The sequence below is a fragment of the Podarcis melisellensis genome, assembly GCF_964234715.1.
Source record: "Podarcis melisellensis genome assembly, chromosome: 9".
NCBI classification, from domain to species: Eukaryota; Metazoa; Chordata; class Lepidosauria; order Squamata; family Lacertidae; genus Podarcis; species Podarcis melisellensis.
Genome location: NC_138541.1, coordinates 60,506,078 through 60,526,794, shown reverse-complemented (window position 1 = coordinate 60,526,794; position 20,717 = coordinate 60,506,078). Strand labels below are relative to the sequence as shown.

The 20,717-nt window shown below is 39.7% G+C and overlaps 1 protein-coding gene across 4 annotated transcripts in view; it reads left to right on the top strand.

The window, feature by feature from the left end:
* TBC1D1 (TBC1 domain family member 1) overlaps positions 1 to 20,717 on the top strand; it is an 88,692-nt gene that overhangs the window by 20,232 nt on the left and 47,743 nt on the right. The window contains exon 1 of one of the 4 annotated variants that reach the window (XM_081924371.1): positions 10,150 to 10,434. The exons of the other annotated variants lie outside the window; for them this stretch is intronic. Coding sequence (XP_081780497.1) covers positions 10,405 to 10,434 — 30 coding nt within the window. The 5' untranslated portion in view covers positions 10,150 to 10,404. Of the gene's footprint in view, positions 1 to 10,149; positions 10,435 to 20,717 lie in introns of those variants that run through there. 4 annotated transcript variants of the gene reach the window in all.

The window sequence follows — 20,717 nt, the reverse complement described above, 5'->3', positions numbered from 1 at the left end:
ACATTGGTTGCTAGCTTTAGCTTCGTGATGGAGGATTATTATGTAATTTATTGTTTATATCTGACACCAAGGCTTTTGTAAGCATCTCTCTATTAAAATTACCCAGACAGGACATTCAACTGTGGGATTAGAGTTAGTATTGTTAATAATAATAATAATAATAATAATAATAATAATAATAATAATAATTTATTATTTATACCCCACCCATCTGGCTGGGCCTCCCCAGCCACTCTGGGCGGCTTCCATAAAAACCAAAAATACAGTAAAATATCACACGTTAAAAACTTCCCTGAACAGGGCTGCCTTAAGATGTCTTTATAGCATTTGACTAGCAAATGTTAAGACAATCTGCAAAGTTACGAGGAAATACTTAGAGAAACACTCCCCCCCCCATCACTCAGATTTATATAAACGTTAATGCCAGCAAAAATTGTACTGGTGCCCTTTTCTATCTTCTGTCAAATGCTGCAGACCTCATTTATTTTCTTTGTAAGGTTGCTCATAACTTTAAAGATGCAGCTGATTTTCATTTGAAGGAGCAGAAATAATTGAAACTTGAGTTCATCTAGCTCTCCTGAGAGAAATAAACTTTTTAACCGACTTGTCAGAAAAGTAGACATTTTAAACATGGAGCAAAAAATGACGTTTGATTTAAATCAAGGGCCACTAATATGGCACTCATGTGCCCTCAAAGGCTTTCCCTGGTGCCCATGGGGTCACCTGCTGAAATGAGGCTTGAAAGAAGCATCTTGTAGCCCATAGAATAAGGTATGGTGTGTGCTTTGTTGTCTGTGTGGTGCTCACAACAGTTTGTCTTTTTTGCAATTGTGCCTGAAACGTTTGGCGACCAGTGATTTAAATGATCCATCTTATAGCTCAATAAATATCTGATAAAATCTGTAGCATTGATCCAGAAGCACAATCAGTACTCCTGAGAGAAAGTTATGTTCTTAGGGGAAGGTCTATACTTCAGAGGAAGAGTATATGATTTGAATGTAGAAAGTTCCAGGTTCACGCCCTGGAATTACCCCAAGGTAGGCTGCAAAAGACCCTGGTTTGAAACCTTGGAGAGCCACTACCACTCACTGCAGAGAGAAGATTGCACTGAACAAGATGGACAAATGATCCAACTCAACATAATGTAACGTCAGTGTTCGGCACCCATTGGACAAATGTCCCCATTCCTGAAATTTTGGGGCAAAACATCATGTTTAAAAAGAAAAAAAACTGTGCATAGCTATCCTTTCCTGTACCATTTCCCAATCATTTCCAAGGTGTTGGGTTTTTTTTTGGGGGGGGGGGGAGGAAATAGTTGAACAGGCTTTCCCCATCTCCGCAATAGCAAGCTGTTTTTTTCTTTCTCCACTATGTTTGTGCAGTTATACAGTATTACTCTTTTAACATAGGAGACACCATTGTAGCACTAAGAGAGAAGTAGCTTTCATTGCCCTATTTTTTTTTTAAAAAAACCCTCAATACAATCCTTTAACTTTATAAGGAGAGAACTCTGTGAAACAGCAGAGTGCCAAACTCACATAATTCAACCATTAAGCTATAGGTCAGCTCTAAACTCAGGAATAAGACCAAAAGCAAATAATAAATTCTAGTTCGCAAGCACATGCCTTGCAGAACAATGAAAAATGTGAGTCTAGTTTGATGTTCTAAATCAACAGCCCACAGCAAAGGCCTGCCTGGATTTTCCAGGAGGCTGCTATATAGTCGAAACAGCCAATAAGGCCCCATGTGGTCAATAAGCAACAGGTGGCCCTGAGCCGTTGAATAATAGCACCAAGAAAATCCAGCCCAGGAACTCAGTCCTGACAAGAAGCAAGGAAGATCTGACAAATGTAGAGATTACAGTGAACATTGAAAACCACCACCATCCAGTCTACCTTTTATTGTTGCACATGGTGTATAGGTAGAGCCCCATGCTTGCAACTTGATCAACAGGAGCTTTGCACCTAGTTTTGCAGTTGGGGGGCATACAGTTCGTATGGACAAGGAAACACATATAGGCCCCCGTGTGCACATTAAGACATATGAGGGCAAGGCAGACAGGTTATATTATGGGGAATGTGGGCCACAATCCCAATTTCCCACCACACATACAGTTGGTGAAACTAAGCAACTCGCCTTTCTACCCACTGGTTTCCCCCTGCCAATATCCTGCCCTCTTTCATGTCTCCCTTTTCTCTGCATCCCTAGGATGCCTTGTTGTGCTGCAGTTCCCTAAAACAGCCACACTGTGGAGCTATGGCTTTTTCAAATGTTCAACGTTCAGACACCGAATATGTAGATATTTAACAATATTTTATCCCATTACTTCCTTAGGAAAAGGCCATGGCAAAAAACAGAGTGGATTCTGGTGGTGGGCACCACTGAGCATAGACCCAGCTTATGTGCTGATTTTAAAACTCGGCACTTCTTGCTAAATAATAGATTTTACAGTCTTTTCTATAGCACGTGAAATGTCTTCTCTGTGTGCATGCTTAGAGGCATAAGGGTTTCCTGCTGCATCAAAAACTGTTACCTTTACCAGCTTCAGAACAAATAATTGTGTGGTTAAGGAAATCTGACCTATCTCCATGCAACATAAGCCTAGATAATAAAGAGTTAGCATTTATTGATAATAGAAAAGCTGTCAACAGTTAGTCACAAGTGGACAAGGAAGTAAAATGATATCACAGTCTGATTCTCAATTATATTCTCTAATGTGGACAGCAATCCTGTGAACAAAGCTAGAACACTGCCAGCCTATATGTGTATATTCATAAGGGCTCAGCCAGGAGACAAAAGTTTTAAGCTACTAAGATAACCATTTTTTAAATAAAAGCTTCTTTTATTTTCATTTCTATTGGTCCAAAAAGAATACTTGTGTGTTAAATTATGTACAGTACACTATGCTACAAGGCAGACGAGTCTCAGTCTTGTATTGGTCCCCATGTTGCAATGGTCTTCTTTCTAAACAATAACATCAATAAAAATTCAGATTGATTAGAGCTATTAGGGCAGGCAGGGCTGCTGATTTAAGGCATGGCATGGGGCATAGACTCTGTTGTGTTCCCTTCAAAGGGCCCATGGGCATAGTAACTTACTCGATTGGAAAAGTAAGCAGTTACATCATTCGAGTTAAAATCAGAGGGACTGGAGTTACTTAATCAGCTGGAGTTACTTAATCAGCTGCATTATGCCTATTTTATGTAAAGCCTTTTTCAGTTTTGTAACATGCATTTATGTCAAAGTTCTGATCATGTTCTCAAAAAGCCAAGGATGTTGGCTTTGAATACTTTTAAAGCAAAGGATAAACATACTGTACTGATATCCTTGTCTTAAGCGCATTTAATTGACTTTGCTTAAATCTGATGCAAATGTGAAATTTATGTTGACTGGAACATAGATTTGTAGTGCAATGCTATACATCAACTCAGAAGTACCCTTGAGTTTAATCATATTTATTCCCATATAAGTTTGTAAAATGTTGCACCTTAAGTTTCTATTATGTATCAAACAAAGAAACAAAAAGAGAGAAGTTTATATTTCTTTCTAGTCTTTTTGTTACACATTGGTGGTGTTATTAAAATTGTTTCTGAGTCATTTACTCATAACAATATTTACTTGGAAATAAGTCTCACTGAGTTCAGTAAGACTTAGTCCTAAGTAAGTGTGCACAGGATTGTAGTCTCAGGGTTGTGCTTTAAAAGTACAGGTGTAACATGGTATTCCAAACTGTGCAACACAAGATAAAAAGATCTCCGTTCCATTCATCATGTTTTATTTGCCTGTTGATTGCTAAAAACTGCTCTTGAATGCATCTGCCAGTACAAACAGTGTTGGTGTCTGTGTGGGTCTCCAATTGCAATCCAAGCCTGAGACATTTCTGAAAGTCGTGTCAGGAAATTGGAACCTCTTTAGTTTGCCTTCACAGAAATAGCTGCAAGTGTGGGGAGTACTTTATCTGCAGCTTATATTTCAAAATAGTTTATAACTCTGGAGATGCTCCCACTGCAGTTTCTCACTTGAATTTTTAGCTGAGAGATTGGGATTGAGGAGGAGAGTGAACTTTCTTCTAAATACCTTCCCTACGTTTTATTTTTAACTGTTTCCACCAATAACATCTCTCATAGACAGTGATGGTGAATTTCTACAGAAATTGCTTATTATGAAATAAGTTGTACAAAACTGTGTTTCCCAGTAGATATCATTTTTATAGTTTTAATCATGCCCAAACCATATCTCATCTTGGAGGAAACACTAGGATATGATTTAGTGGTTACTGAGAACAAACACAAAATCCAAGGAATTCACATAAAACTTGATTAAAACCTGAACACTCAATTTGATTTCATATTGGCCAACATTATTTTAAAATCTGTTTTCAGTGTAATGCAGACAGGATTATCAGTGACGCTATTAATGTATTGTCATGCAGTAAATGGTGTATCTGTGGCAATTCCAAAAGTAATGAAAGCTACAAGTTTGATTGTTTTGGAACTGGGTCAGAGGAAGCATCAATATAATCTGGAAAGAGCCTTTTCTCTGATGTTAATGTTATTCTGGTGTTTCATGTGGATAAGGAGATGTTTTTTGATAGGGTGGCTGCATTTTCTGCACATGAATTCAAAGAAAGGCCAGCTATATGTGGCATTTCCCACACACCCTTTAGGGTTTTGTTGTTGTTGTTTTTCCCTTAGGGTTGCTTTCCTGCTTGAAGCTCACAGCAGAGGCTGGGTGGAAGAGAGGTCACCCTTGCTCATTCTGCAAGCAAGCTCACACTAGTTGGTGGCTTCCATGCATTCATTTCAGGGGCTAACACTGAGGTCATGGTTGGAGCAGTTCATGTTGTGACATCTTTGGTATGAATCTGTGCTTCTATGTATGGGCTATACACACAGGTTCTACGAATTGCGTGATTGTTTGGCATTTTGTTTTTGTATTTCTTTTTCCTATTTCTTACCAGGTTCTAAGTTTAGACACTTTGCTTCAAAATAAAACTAGCAGACATCTAACCATTCAGTGGTGACATTGGCATCTTCCCACAAAAAGTAACATCCGGAACACCTTAAAGCCCCTTAAGCAAACGCACAATTCCAGCTTCAGTTCCTACCAGATGCAGATGGTTTGCCATCTTCCTCCACAGACAGGCATCTTCCCTAACCTGACTTCTTAAAGTACAGCCAGGATGTAGTGGTAGAGACCTGCTGGTTCATGAGCTAAATCTGGCCAATGGATAACCACCAAGTGGCCCACTGTTTACCCATCTCCTCCTTGGAGCTACAGCCTTGTGGCTAAAATAAACCTTTTAGTCCCAGACAATCTTCTTGGAGCTGACTCAGGAGGAAGAGGAACTGCCAAAATCACACAGGCTGTACACAAAGTCCCAGATTGTGAAGGTACTGGTAGGCGCCAGGCAAAAACATATCTCTCTAACCAGGCGTTTGGCTGATTAGCACTCTGTGGCTTTTTAAATGTGTTTGTGGGAGGTGGGTAGTTAGTGGTTTGTTTTTATTTTACTATGTATTTTGTATTCTCGTTTTGTATTTTTCTGTTGTGAACTGCCATAGGATCTTCGGATGAAGGGTGGCCTACAAATTTAATAAATACTCCTAATAAGTGTGGCAAGTGAATAAAAGGGAGAAGTAGCTTGACCCCCTTGGCTCTGTGCTTTCTTTGACCTGCATTGCCCATTGGTGCCAAGCACTGAGTTGCCAATACATGAGTGTAGTGTTTAGTGAGGTGGGTCAAGTGATCCCCCCCTTTCCTGATTCAAGAGGAAAATGAACCCTGACTTCTAGATATGAGGCAATTGCATGGCACTACTTGTGTGCCCCCGGTGTTCGCTCTGAACGCCTGGAACTAAAGACTACCATTGTTTGCTCACTTCCACCAGGACCTTTAAGGTAAAAGAACAGTCCAAGCCATGGAAGCCGAGTGTTGTGGAGCCCTTTGTCATGCTGCCATAAACTAAAGGAGTTGCACCAGTAACTATACACAGATCTGAGGAGATGTCAGTTGGAAGGAAAGCAAAGAGTATGGCTGACCTGGCCCTTATGGTCAATGCACGATAGGTACCTGGGGACCATTCACTCTAGCATGGTCAGCTGTGGCTTTTGTTGCCATTTTCTAGTGCCTCATGCCCAGCAGTTTTGCAGTTTCTGCAGTGTCATAAGACAGAACTTTTGGGGAGATTCAAAGGGTTTATTTTTCTTTGATTTTTTTTTGAGGGGGCGTGTGATTGTTTCAATGTCAGATAATCCAAGCCCTAAAAGCTTCATGAAATACAAAAATATCCTTCAGTTTCTAACATTGGGTGTATTATATAACTTTTCTGTGGTTAGAATAGGATTGCCAGTTAATACATATGCTATCTCAACATTGCCCAGATTGGGTTTGATGTGAGGCTGTGGGGAAGAGCCCGCAGTTTCTGATAGGCCTGAAGCAGTCCACATTTTCCGGTAGGTCCAAGAGCAAGGCCCCACATAAAAGCCATGCCTTCAGACTCAATAGCTTACGTTAAAGTTGTTGAGGTGTGGCCTTGTGCTCTACTTTTTTGGCAACCGGCTCCAAAGTTTTTTTGGTTTTTTTAATGCAACTTTTTCTGCTTGGTTGGCTGCCTTCTTCTCAGAGAAATCAGCCCTCATAGGAACAGCAAGTCTACTAAAACTCTGGGCCCCAAAGAGGCAATTTACAGTTTGGCCTCCCTCTGGAGCAACTCTCTTCAAGCCTGGAATGATCTGTCATGAGCAACGTTGTGGTGGCTGTTGTAGTGACTGACCACTGAGTTCCCCTGGGAACTGTCTCCATGGCAGCTGCTTTAAAAGGAAGTTCTGGTAGAGACTTGGAAGGTGAATGTGTACAAGGCAAAGTTTTCTACCCCAAGAATTCACCCAGCTGCCCTGTTCAGTCTATCTCTATAACAGATTATAAAATGCTGTTTTCAAGAGCTTTAAAAACACTATACAGTGCATATGGCACAATTTTGCTTTTTGCTATTTTTTGGATACTATATTATTGAGTTTTCCATTCATTTAAAATGACTATACAGTACCTTTGGAAATAGCATTGCTTAATCTATTCACAAGCTGCAATAAACATTAAAACACTAAGTTCTGTTTTAAGTATGTCTGTACTGCTAAACGTTTTTTGGAGGAGAGGAGGTGGAACAAATGGACAAACATTAAGGGGAGGTAAATAGAAATAAATTATTGAATACCTGAATACTTTCCAGGTAGCTCCACACAAATAAACCTTTTTGAACTTGCAGACTTAATTTTTACTATGCAACTGGGAGACAGAAATGTTATAACATGGTCAGGAGTCCCTAGTCTTATGGCCAGAAGCCAATCTTTGCTGCTAATTGTTCACTGTCCAGTTTACACTTACCATTTATAGGGATATGGTTGTTGGGGTGGGTCGCCCCCCCCCCCCCGTTATTCAGCTAATATTCCAGAATAATGTGGGGTGTTTTTTAAAGCCTTTTCTTTTATTGCAAAACAACAACAACAACTTTTGTGAAAGAAAGATCCTGAATGGATCCTCAATATTTTTCATCTGTCTGGAATATGTACAAGCAGGACTTTTTTCAGCAGAGCTCACAGGAGCTCAGCTCCAGCACCTCTCAAGTGTGCACCATTGCCATTCTAAGAGAAGAAGGGAAAAGGTCTAGAAAAATAGCACTGTGTACAAGCACAGTGTCCTGGTTTATTTGTGGTTTGGGGTTGGTGGGCATGGCTTGGGAGACATCTGTTTTGTGCTACTTCTCTCTGACCTTTGCAAGCTGTCAGTTTGTGACATCGACAGATGGAGATGATGTTGAGTCAAAGCTCTGCCCATGACAACATTCATTAGCTGCAGACAAAATTTCATCACAACAACCAAGTTCGCCATAGCTCAGGCTGACGCACCTTCGAATCTCCTATACTATCACAAGATTAGAATTCCAAAATGCTAGGCATTTAAAAAATAATAATTAAAATTCCATGAAACAGCTGTAGCTTTATTCATGCTCATAACGATGATGTTTACTGCTGGAGGATCATGAGGGTATGTAAGGAGTGTGACTAGAGCCACAGAACTTTTCTCAACTTGGACACAACCCACCGTTAGTGCAGAAAGGAAAACCCTGCACTCACTCTCTAATAACAGCAGCTTGTGACCAATGGTGCAGACAGTCAGCTCCACATTCACTCTTTAAAACGTTGGGTCAAACAGCACAATAAAAGGTAAGAGCAGAAAGGCCTTGCCTTTCCAACACTGTTTAAATAACATAACTCATAAAGCACCTGAGATTTGCTAAGTGCTGTACACAGATTACAGTCACTGCCCATATGCTTACATTTAAAAGACAGGAAACAGAATGGAAAGGAAAGTTATATAGTTCTTATAATGAGCAGCTTGGAAGGAAGCAGCTGGTCTCTCACCCAAGCCTATGGAGTGGCTCCTGCTGACCCATCTTTCCCTCTGACGTGAAATGGCTGTGTTATTATTATTATTCTTAAAACTATTAATTAAATCTGTTAGTCGCTTTATCTTACACGGGGTAATCTAAAGTGATTTACAACCAAATAGACAGATGATAAACCTCACATAGATACATTAAAATCAAGAGATAAGAGAGATATGTTAAAAACATCCCACCCAATTCTAAAAGGTCACAAATAGTTAAAGGCCAAAGGCCAGGTTTTGCCTGGTGTTTAAAGATATATAATGATGGTACCAGGCAAGCCTCCCCGGACAGGGCATTCCACAAATGGGAAGCCATTACAGTCTGTTCTTGTGTTTCAACCCTCTGGATCTTTCGTGAAGGAGGCACACAAAGAAGGGCCTCAAATCATGAGCACAGGTTTAGGTTGTATGGGGAGAGGCGACTCTTGAGAGGAGAGGTTTAGGACAGCTCATCTCTTGTCCAAGCCAATAGACTGGGCTTTGCTATGCTATTCCTCCTATAGTAGCCATGTGATAATACTGGCATTACAGTGAATAATTTTGAAAGTAAACTCATCTGATGTATATCAGCGTTTCTCACATTTATTCTAGAACCAGAAGCCTGCAACCAAGAAATTTATTCAATATATGATGTAGACTCATCCCGACATTCATTGGCAGCTGGTAACATTTTAAATTTATAGGCCTTGCTGTTTTTCATCACAGCACTTATTTAGGGATGCTTGCAGAGGGTCATTACACATGTGCAGAGTGCAAACCCAACACCATCAATTATTCTCTGCACATCTACGACAGGGAAAGAGCTTCTGTGTAAGAGGAGGGTCCAAGTATAATTTTCAGACAAGATTGACTCATACCTCTTATTTAGAAATTAAGCCATACTGTATGAAATCTATTCATCTACATGTCTATTGCCAAAAAGCTAAACACACAAAACATTTTAAAATGTGATGAAAGATTGCTTCTAGTTGCACACGGTCCCTCCCACCCGCACCGCCCCAAAAGCAATTTAACATTCAAAAAGCAATTCAACATTGTTTTTTTCAGAGGGGGAAGAAAACGGCACTTACAGTACATTACTTCACTATTACCAAAATTCATTATATTTTGCAAAATATGTTTAAAAATAAAGTACAGGACAAGCGTCCAATATATATTTCATGTTAATATTGCAAAAATCACTATTCCACTGTTGCTCCAATATTGATGTACTAGTGGGGGCTGCAGTCCTATCATGTCTACTCAGAAGTAAGTGGGGCTAGGACTGCTGCAGAAAGACAAGAAACGAATTCAGTGAATTTGGGGGTTTTGCATTTATTTTCAATTAGCAGTGACATTATTTATTTGTAAAATGGAATGTTTCTAGAAAGTCCTATTAATGGCTGTGTTGTTGGGAGACTGTGCGTGTTGTTTTAAGTAAGTTCTATGAATGCTCTCTTTTATTCAGAACTCCTTAAAAGTTGCCAGCATATGTTCATAACTGCCCTCCTTGGCATGTTATTGCAGTTCTCTCTTAAATAAAAAAAAAAAACCTGCCCCGTTTCACAACTTCCTGAGTGATCTACAGAGCAGGACTTTGTTGGTACTTTCTTTAACTGCCTCTCCCTGGGAGTAGGTGGAGTCGTCTTTTGAAAGCAGCCTATAGAAAACCTCACTCCTGCGCGTAACCCACCCAGCCTTTTCCTTCCTTGCAATGAATCTCTGCGATAGACTGTGGAATTGTGTGCGAGAGACCAGTGACCTCATAGTTGCTTGCAGAGCTTGGAAGGAGCGTGGTTTTCTGCAGCATGGAGCGAATAGCCTGAAAGAAGTGCTTTCTTGTTTCTCAGTAAATGAGCTTACTGCTCGAGGCAGATGCGGGAGAGGGCGGTTTTATGAGAGCGCAAACGCTGAAAAAGGAGAGGAGAAAGTGGCTGGAATTGCAACTTTCCGCACACTGCTGCATCTCTCCTTGTTAGGATGTCACCATTGTTCAACTGGGTGGCGAAGGTAGGAGGAGTTTTAAACTTCATTCATCTCAGTTCTTTCTATTTAGATATGCAGATCAATGGCTATGTTTTGATGGTGGGGTGCTGCAAGAGAAAAATGCAGCTGGAGAGCAAACGTTTAGTTAGAGGAAAGTTAAGTCTATGTGGCTTTTTAAAATGTACAAAATCTGTGTGAAAACGCCTAACAGTACAACCATTATGTGTGTTTACTTGGAAGAAAGTGCCACAGTGTTCAGTGTGAATCATTCTCCAATATTTGTGTTTAGGATTGCAAAAGAAGCTAGAATTATTGTGTTACAGCGAATTTGTAGGAGTTGGTGTATGAACATTTTAGTATTTATATGTAAAAGAAGACAATTTGCATCAGTTTAAATCTGGCCATTCTTGTTGGTTCACCTAGTCTGCTCCAGAAATTGAAAGAGTCCTTTGGGGTAGCTTCGGACTACGCTTGGAGATGGACAGCCCATAAGCAGAGGTTGTTTATGTTTTAGTTATTTGTCTTGGAGTGTTGATAGCAGCTTCCATTGTAACTTAGCTTTCTTCCAAGTGTGGACGCTGAGCAGCTCAAAGGGTTAAATGTGATAAGTGGGGTTTTTTGTGCCTCTGAGGAATTAATAAACTGATGGCCGGTTCTAGTTTGTGATTCAAAATGGGGATGTGAGACAACCCAAGAAACACATCCTAGAAGTGAATTGAAAAATGAGGACATAAATCTTGGACATAAGTTATTTGACATTTATCTCATTTTCTTATGAGTACACATTTTACTATGGAATATAATACCTTCAATTTCTTCCTCAAGAGTTTGTGTGCTAATATCTTTGAACACCTCAAGAAAATGAAGTTAGTGAAAATTGATGCATTCCTCTTCTTTTATTGTCCAAAAGGCATAATCCTCTCTCTTAAATGACTAAAACAGCTGCTTATTTTTTATCACCTTTGTACCTCACCACTGGGTCTTGTATAAAGGGCGTGTTCTGTATACTCAAGTAAGCAGTAGCATATTCTTCTTCCCGTTCTTTATTCTGTGTTCAAATTTCCTGTCCTGACTGGAATTGAAAATTCTGAGCCTTGCTAGTGCCCACAGGAATTTCCATGTTTCTAACTGGAGAGTGAAGTATCTAACCACTTACTTACTTTCTTACTTTCTGTCACATGGATTTGTGAATGAAATACCAATCCACTTACTGTTGTCTTGGATTCTTACTGTTGTCACTAGGCTACCTTCGGCTGTCCTGAAGGGAACCACCAAGTTTCTAAACATAATCTCAGGATTGTTCCTCTTGCCATATATATACACACTTAAGTGACATTTTGAAGTAACAAAGTAGGATAAGTAATTTTTTCTTGATCTATTCTTGGCATCTGCCTGTCTCTGGAGTCAATTGGGGAGTGTGCCTTATCTTAGTCACATGAACAAATTAAGCATATTGGAGTTTAGAGTAGGAGTATTGACAGAATGGGAGAAAGTAAAGACATACAATACTATCTTGGCCACAATACATTGTACAGTTAACTGATTGTTGTTGGACTACAAATCCCTTGCCATTGCTGACTGTGGCTGATGGTATTTGGACCCCATAAATTTCTAGAGGGCCACATGTTGCCATCCCTGCTTTACAGCTTTCGTTAGATCCCCTTCCTGCTGGCACTGCCCATGATTTCTCTATACCAGGTTTCCCCAACCTGATGCTCTTCAGATGTCTTGGATGAGAACTCTCATCATCTCTGTCCATTGGCCATGCTGGCTGCAGCTGATGGAGCCCACTGGAAGGACCAAAATTACTCTAGGCTGTTGTTCTGTTTTACAGATGAGGAACAGAGAATTTGCTAATGCCATGAGTCATTACCTAATCAGAAGAGAGTCCTTGTACACCCAGGAGTGACCTAGTTCTAACCTTTTACAGCACAGTAGCCTTTACAGAAAACTTAAGTGTTCAAAAATACATGTCAAAGCCTTTCCCTTAATTCTGTTCTAAGTTGATAACTTTTAATAGTTACTATGCTGTGCTTTTCACTAACCTTTCCCGTCTCTTTTTGACTATAGCATTAACCATTCTAAATCAATTCATTAAAAAAAAATATTTGAACATTTGGAATTCGTGGGTGAAAATATTAGCCCCTGCTACACCTGCTCTATTTTGGGTCATCCTTTTCCCTTTGTTGACAAATATTTCAAATTTAAAGAGTGGAAAGCATGTGGCTTATTGAGAATCAAAAGACGTTTTCCATCAAGACACTTTGGCAAACTGTCTGCAAAAAGCCAAAGGCCTGGCATTTTCCCAGGTGTTCAGTAAATAAGGGGGAAATGCTTAGGTCTCCAAAAAAATAATAATAATTATGCACTCAGTCAGCAAAAGAGGGCCCTACAATTTGCAGCATTGTTCTTGAAAATATCACAGGTGTGAGTGTTGGAAGCAGACTGTGGTATTACAGTTCCAAAAGAGGCAATGGAACTCATGGACTGCCAAATATTTCCAGGCAAAACTGGTCCAGATTAAAGAAGTTACCTTGGATTAACAACTCCTTAACACCAAACTGGGAGAGGGTGCAGGGACACAATCTGGCTTGCTGATGGTGGTAATGCCAAGACATGGCAAGGCACTGGAAGAGGATTTTTACGACTGTATCAGACCTGGGCAATTAATAGATCACATTAGAATTCTCTTTGGTACAGCAAGGTTGGAGGTAGCTAAGGACATTAAGAAGCTCACGGATAGAAAGGTTGTGGAACATTGTCAGTAGAAGAACTCATACATAATAGCAGAGAAATAAAAATATAGTACCCATTTATAGTTTAATGGCATTAAAGATTCATAATCTGGAACATTTTCACAAAGTGTGCTGCTCTGTATCCCATTTTTAGGACCAGAATACAAAAGTCTTATAGGGAGTTTTTCTCTCCTAAATTATGTGCAACAAACATGTAGATTGTCATGTGTGGCAGCTGCATGTACAGGTGTTTCACTGCATATATCCATAGTAGCAGTTGACTTTCTGGAATGCATTAATACATCTATGCAGTTTTTTAAAAAAAATAGAGCCCATGAAAGGCTCTGCATGTGTGTGTAAGAGAAAGAGAGAGGAGAGAATGAATTTCAGTCCTCTGTATTGATAAGCCAGAGGGGCTGCACACTTTATGTAGCAGTCATATTTGCCTTAAGTGCACTGGTTTTACAGCAGTGTTGCCTGCAGCAAACGCTAAGTATGTGAAGGCAAATGCATACCTCTGCCTCCTCAAACCCCACATTATCTTTTATACCATATTCAGATTGTACTTTATCCCCTCTGCGACGGGGCTCTTCTGCTTTTGACAGTAAACCTGTTTGCCTCTGTTCATCTCCCAATCTGTTATCAGCTACTGCAGCCTGTTCTTTACTAGTCAGCAACAGTGCTAAGCAGAGAGGTACAAGACTTCTTTCACACATGATCAAGCTAAAATTGAAAACAAACAGGTAGAGAAGCCATGCAGTGGTTATGGCTGCAGCAGGTTATACTTAGCTGTCCTACTTACTTTAAAAAAAGACACACACATTTTTCATAAACTTGCTTTGCAAAATATGTATAAGTTGTGTTAGTAGTTCAACCTGAGAAGGGGGAAAAAACTGTAATTGGTCTGTATCTTCTCTGTGTGCAGCTGACCATCATTATCCTCCCTTGAAATGCTTGTTTGGCAAACATGTTCTTTATCTTCCAAAGGAATTTGATGTTTGTTAAAGAGAGACTCCTCCACCATTAATAACTTGCATACAGGAGCCAAGAAAATGGCAAGATCTTGCCTCTGGATAGCAAAATATCACTTTCATGTTTCCATTGCTCTGTGTCACCATCCATACTGTTGGGACTGTTTTAATTCCCAGTAACTGCTGAAGTGGCTAGAGAAAAGAAATGTATAACAATCTCCATAGTATTTGCAGGATCTGAATATAGTAAAGTATCATGGAAGAGCAAAAGATCCCTAGGGAGTTACTGTTTATGGAGCCAAACTGACCTTTGAGAGACACTGGATAAACAGTGCTTTAATTATCATTTTACAGCACTAATGTGAGAGTTACTGAGCCATTTCCTGTGTAACCTGCATCATGAAAGCTCAGAGACTATGACCTCAGTCATAGGGAGCAGAGAATAGATACTTCATCTTGCTCCTCTTCACTCCTAGCAGCCACAGCCTGCAGGGATCCTTCTCTTTTCCTTAGCCAGCTTTTCATACTGTCACTGGTATCATGGCTGCCCTATATTGAACCATTGTCAATGCAGTAGTGGACCAGGGGCCCTGCTCTGTCCTGGATTTTAGGCAAGTCAATCAAAAAGTTGCTTTGGGGTTTTCAACAACAGCAACCCTCAACAACTTTTGGGGTGTCATTGTCTTTACCTTTTGAAATATGACAACCCTATCTAAACAAATTTTGACTAATCTGTTTTACATATGAATAAATCTACCGGGAAAACTGTTGCCTTTGAGGAACTGTTAAGACTACAACTTCCATTATCTCTGACCATTGCTGTCTGGGATTGATGGGAGTTGGAGTCCAACACCATCTGAATGGAAAAAGGTTCCTCATCCTTGGTTTTATCCTGTTTATATGAACACTGGGTTTTGAATTTGTAAAGACTTGCTAGTGCTTGACCAGTTATAGAAACACAATGGTCTGTGCAGCTCATTCTGGCTCAAGATCAGCTTGTTCATTTGGGAATCAATATCGACGCAACAGTAGCTCCTTTGAGGAATTCACTCTTACTTCGTTTAAATGATTTAAACGAGACATTGAAAATAGGAACATGAATTATTGAAATGGTCACTCGTAAAAGCTCCCTAATTAGAATTTTAAAGGAAAGGAGCGATCAGGATGATAAAAGAGGGGTTATAGGAAAGAGCCATAGCTTCAGGTCACCCTCAAATACAATAATTTAAAATTTAATAAATGACTACTCAGGCTCAATCCTATGCATGTTTAGGATTGGATAAGTCTCAGTGAACTCAGTGGTGTTTGCCTCTTAATCGTCATGTATAGGACTTCAGCCAGAAGGCTTTTAGCATTTGTTTTGCTCAAATTAGTCCATTGCCATTTTAATGTAACCTGAGCTAGGCCCAGCTATTGTGGGTACTCCTCTAAACCCTCTGCAGACCAAGGGGATTGTTTGGGTGGAAAGAAGAACATATCAAAATCTGTGCTGGATGTCATAATCTGAATCCTGTACACATCAACTGCCAGAGGCTGATATGGATGGAGTTAAAATAGAGTGGCTTTATCTTTTGGCTGCCCCAGGTTAAAATGGGCATTCAGAAACTCTTATTTTCAAATGCCCTATGATAAGCACCGTGTGCCTTTTACATTTAAGAAGCAGTTTATATACTGCTGGCTACTAGTCATTCAGTCAGGGTGAACTAGCACCCAATATAGAACCACACTACATCTGCAATAGCATCTTCATTTCTGCTATGTTCCAATGCTATTTTCAATGTGGAAATAAATGTTGTTAACACCTGTCCCCCCCCCACACACTATCGGCTTGGAAACTGCATTTACTGGATTGTTATTTGTACAATATAGTAGTTCAGTCTGCTAGACTTCCTGCTGTTAGAGAAAGATGGTGATCTGTACATTTCCAAAACATGACTGTAGCCTATGTAAAACAGTACAAGCTTCCTGTGTGTGAGGTCAGGTGTTTAATCTTGGCATCTGCACTAAGTTTTGAATTTTAAGGGATGTTGGAAACCTCTGCCTGACATCCTAGTGTTGCTACTAGTCAAAGCCAATAGTCAATACAGGCCAGGCCTGACTCACAACAAGACAGCCTCTTGTATACTTAGCTATGGCTAAGGCTTAGCTATGGCTTAACAATGAAAGAGGGACACTTATTTTCTTTCATTATTATTATTATTATTAATTTAATTTATATACCACCCTATACCTGGAGGTCTCAGGGCAGTTCTTTTTCTAGTGAGAGAAGCCAACTTTATTGATTCCTTGTGAAACCATTCTTTAAAAGGACACCTGCTATCATATCTTTAGAATGGGGCAGGTGCATCCTCTCCAGCACTAAGGCTGTTTCCTGTTCTAATTATAGGACTAGAAACCAGGGATTTTTTTCCCCAGCCAGAACTCCCCGGAATTCTGTTTCGGCACCTCTCAAGTGGGTGCCATTGCCATTGCAAGAGAACAAGGGAAGTGTTCATGGTGAGTTCCACCACCTCATTTTCTAGAAAAACAACACTGCTAGAAACTATAGAAAAAGTAGCATGGTAAGGCTTGCAGGATATATATATTTTTAAAGGGTTCTAGTAAATAGCAAAGGAAGGCTACAGTGTATCCCTGTTTCACTTAAAGAGCTTTAATGCTTCTTCTTACTTGACTAGTCCAAACATAGTACAAACTGGTAGCTGGTACCATCGGTTGATTGAGCAACAGAGAGTCTTAAGGCCTATGAAGGATACTTGTCTCAGTTCCGAGAATGATTTGGGTTAGTGTTGAGTTAGAACTGCACCAGTTTCCCCAATCTTTAACCATCCTACTTCCTCAAATGACGATAAACCCTAAAGGACTCCAGCGTCACACTGATTTCCTAACTTTACTTTGCCATTTACCAAAAGCAACTTTGCTATTTAATAGGAACATAAAAAACAGCCTTATACCAAATCAGGCTGCAGGCTTATCTAGCTCACTGGCAGCAGTTCTTCAGGTGGGCTCTTTCCAGTTCAAAATCCCAGGGAATGAACCCAAGGCCTTCTACATGTAAATTATGTCTACCACTAAACAATGGCCCTTTCGCAAAGGAAAGGTTCAGTGTGCATTTGCATGTAGCTTCCCCAATAGTTGTGCAGTTAGAGAATGCACATGCCCTATTCCAAATGCATACATCCCTTTCTTAGTGGCTTCACCAAAATGACATAGGCTTATCTCACCCCACATAATGCTTAACAATCTCCCAGACCATAACACCTTTTTGCATACTATAACCAAGAGGTTTGTCCTTCATTATACACAGATAATATAGCATAGCTCTGACATAGCAGGCAGTTGTAGATTACAGGTTAAAGGTGATCCACAGTGACAATGAATAGTTCCTAAGTTAGAAATGAAAGCCCCCTCTATTCTTACAAGAAAGGTTAACTGAAATATTAGCCCCAGGGTAAAAAAGGTAGGAAGGTAAGAGAATAGGTCAAGGGAGACTCAGATCATTCCCACTGCAGTATAGAACAGAAGGCAGGGCAGGTTCCTGCTTGTCCTGTCCAGAGAATGCACATCCTGTATCTGGAACTGACAATACCCAGCAGCTAGTATACTGCTGGATCTGGGACTCTGAACTGTGAGCAACCTGGTCTTCTAGAAGTTGAAACAACTCTCACAAATGTAGGCACAGATCTAAAAGTATTATATTTGATGCATGACAACTTAATGCAGTATATTCCTAATGCGCTCCTAAATGCACACTGAATATTAAATGGTTGATTCCTGAAAATGGAAAATAAGGTTAGGAACCTAATGTCTTAGCTGTTGCTGATAATGTGTTTTTGAGAGCTAGTGAAAAGGAAAAGAGGTAGCAGAAAAATTGTGTACAAATACTAGGAGATGCTTGAAAGAGTTTTCTTGAAAAATCATTTTTTCCCTCTTTCACTAATGAACTGCATAATAAAATGTGTGTCCACAATCAGTGCTGTTTGTCCAGTGCTGTGTTAATGTAAAGGATCTTGATACTAGGTATATCCATCATTCTGTACTTAATCCATTCTTGGCACAGATTCTGCCAATACCAGATCTGAAGCTCGTCTGGTTCAGTGTCCTCCTATAGTTATCAGCCAATTCCCATCCTGAATGGATTGTTTAAAATGTTGCTTCTGAAAGCAGTGTGAAGAACTAATCAGTATTTGACTCGGAAGGTGGCCTCTTTTGTGGTAAAAGCTTCCAATCTCAGGAAAAGATATCTGTAATTCATTTCAGATTATGCTTCCAACTCTACAATTCTATGATTCTGTGGTAGAGTTTCTGATTTTTTTGAGAGACGAACATTCTGACACATGTCTCACCCATTTTTACATTTTTAGTTTTGTTTAGGAAAGATCTAATAAAAAGTTTCTCAGCTCGCTGTACAAACAAACAAACAAACAAACAAACAAACAAACAAACATATACCCCCCTCTCTCTCTCTGTATAATATATATACACACACCCATATATATACATACACATACACTTTTATGTGGAGTTTTAAGCATATTTTATTTTGTTCTCTTTTGATGTGGTCTACCAACTAACTTAATACATTATATTCTATTTAAAGAAATACTTCTGCTTCCATAATATAGCCTTCCTCCTGACATTGAAGGGCAGGATCCTTTTCCTAACACTGCAAACAAACTCTGGATTTTCCCTCACCTTCCCTCAGGTTGCATAAATTTTTCCTTGTGCTATATTAACTGAAGAAAATGCAAACATCAGCAGCCCACCCACAGTGGGTTTTCTGTTGCTTCTGCTTTGCTTTTTGAAACTCAATATAAAGCCCTGTGTGGACAAGCCCAAAGTTTCCTATGCTCTGGGAACTGCACAGTGATGTTGTTTTAACATTGAAGGAGCACCCAAACATTAATTCTGTGTTTACCTGGCTTTCTAAGGATATGTTAGTGCAGTTGCAGGTCAGACAAATGAGGAAGATGAAGTTGCAGCCAGTATTGAACAGAATCAAATATTACATTACCCATTCTAGCCTCTAAGCGTAGGAAGGCTTTTTCTCCCCTGTTAGTGTGACGTGGTCCCCTGCAGCCCTCATTTTTGGCTAATGTTGTGTGGGGATGCATCTCTTTGATTGCTGCGTAACATCCCACAGGTTATGGCTAGAATCCTGACAATATCAGTGCCTTGATCAGATAGTTCTTTGTATCAAACTTGGATGCATATCTCCTAATACAATGTTCATAGAGTCCCATTGGACTGCCAGTTAGTAAGCAGTAGGGAATAGAGCCAAGGCTGTTGCTGGACTGTGCTACTGTCTCTGTGCCTAGAAGACAGAAAGAGGCTTGGATTTCTAACTCAGGAGCTATTGCTTGCCACTGTGGGTCACTTTTAACCTGTAATCTACAACTGCCTGCCTATAAATTGCCTGCTTGTTATCTACAGCAAGTAATTTTCATCTCCTAATTTTTATTGGAGGACGACAGGGTCTTTCTCAAAGGAAAAAAGCATTATAACATAAAACATGAGCATTCTAACTTCGCATATTGGTCACAGGCAAAATATTAATACTCAGTAGTACTCAAAGGTTTTGCCTGAACCAAATAAATGCTAGATACTTACAGCATTGTACTGCTAATACCAAATATGGGTAAAGTCCTTATTCATACCAGCCTTAGAACAATGACATTTTTTCAGTGCCTTTATTATTTAAATAGAGCCATCAAAAATGCATGTCATTTTACAAAGTGCAAGAGGGCAAGTTCAGCTCTTACTCAACTGCTTTTTTAAAACAACTACTTAATATTAGTTCAGAGTGCAACCAAACTGTATGTTGACTGAGTCATGCACCATGCTCAGAGAATGAAGTAATTCTTCCTGTCTCATTTTCAGACCATTCTTGTTTCCTTATTGTAATCCTCTGACTAATGCTATCGAAATATGTCTGTTATCTATAAAAAGACCTTCTGAAATCTTTGTCAAATCCAGAGGCAAATATTTTCTATTACAGTTAAGGATGAAATTTGCACCTGCATTAAAAAACGCACACACAAATTAATGCACGTACAAAGGGGAAAGAGTTTTCCAGAAGGGATTTTGTTTGATGCTTTCTGGGACATTATTTCTCTAGTTATGTAGAGAGATGGTTCTAAAAGCAGAAGTCTTACTTTTTTACTCCTGCACTGCTTGTTTCCCCATTCACTCTGAGCAGCTACATCTCTGTTCTGAAAAGCTGCCTTCTATGGAAAGGAGGGTATAATCTGAAAAAAGTATGTATTTTACAGGCTAATACCATCAAGCTTCGAATCAAGAAAAATATTTTTAAAGCCAGAAAATTTGGTGTGATTTCAGTGTTATGTTTGTGGTTTGGGAGCTGCTTCCACATGCTTGGTTCCTTGCCATGCCAGTAACTTGTTAGTACCAGAATTGTGTGTGTGTGTGGGGGGGGGTAATTGGCAAAGTTGCTTCCCATACTGCTTCCCATACATGAGAGTTGTAGGGCCAAAGATTGCCTATGCCTGTGCTAGAGTCATGCATTTGGCTTCATGTTTGAAATTTGCATTTTGCTGAGCTATATTTACTTTTCCCTAAAGTTTATGACTGCCTGAAACTCCTT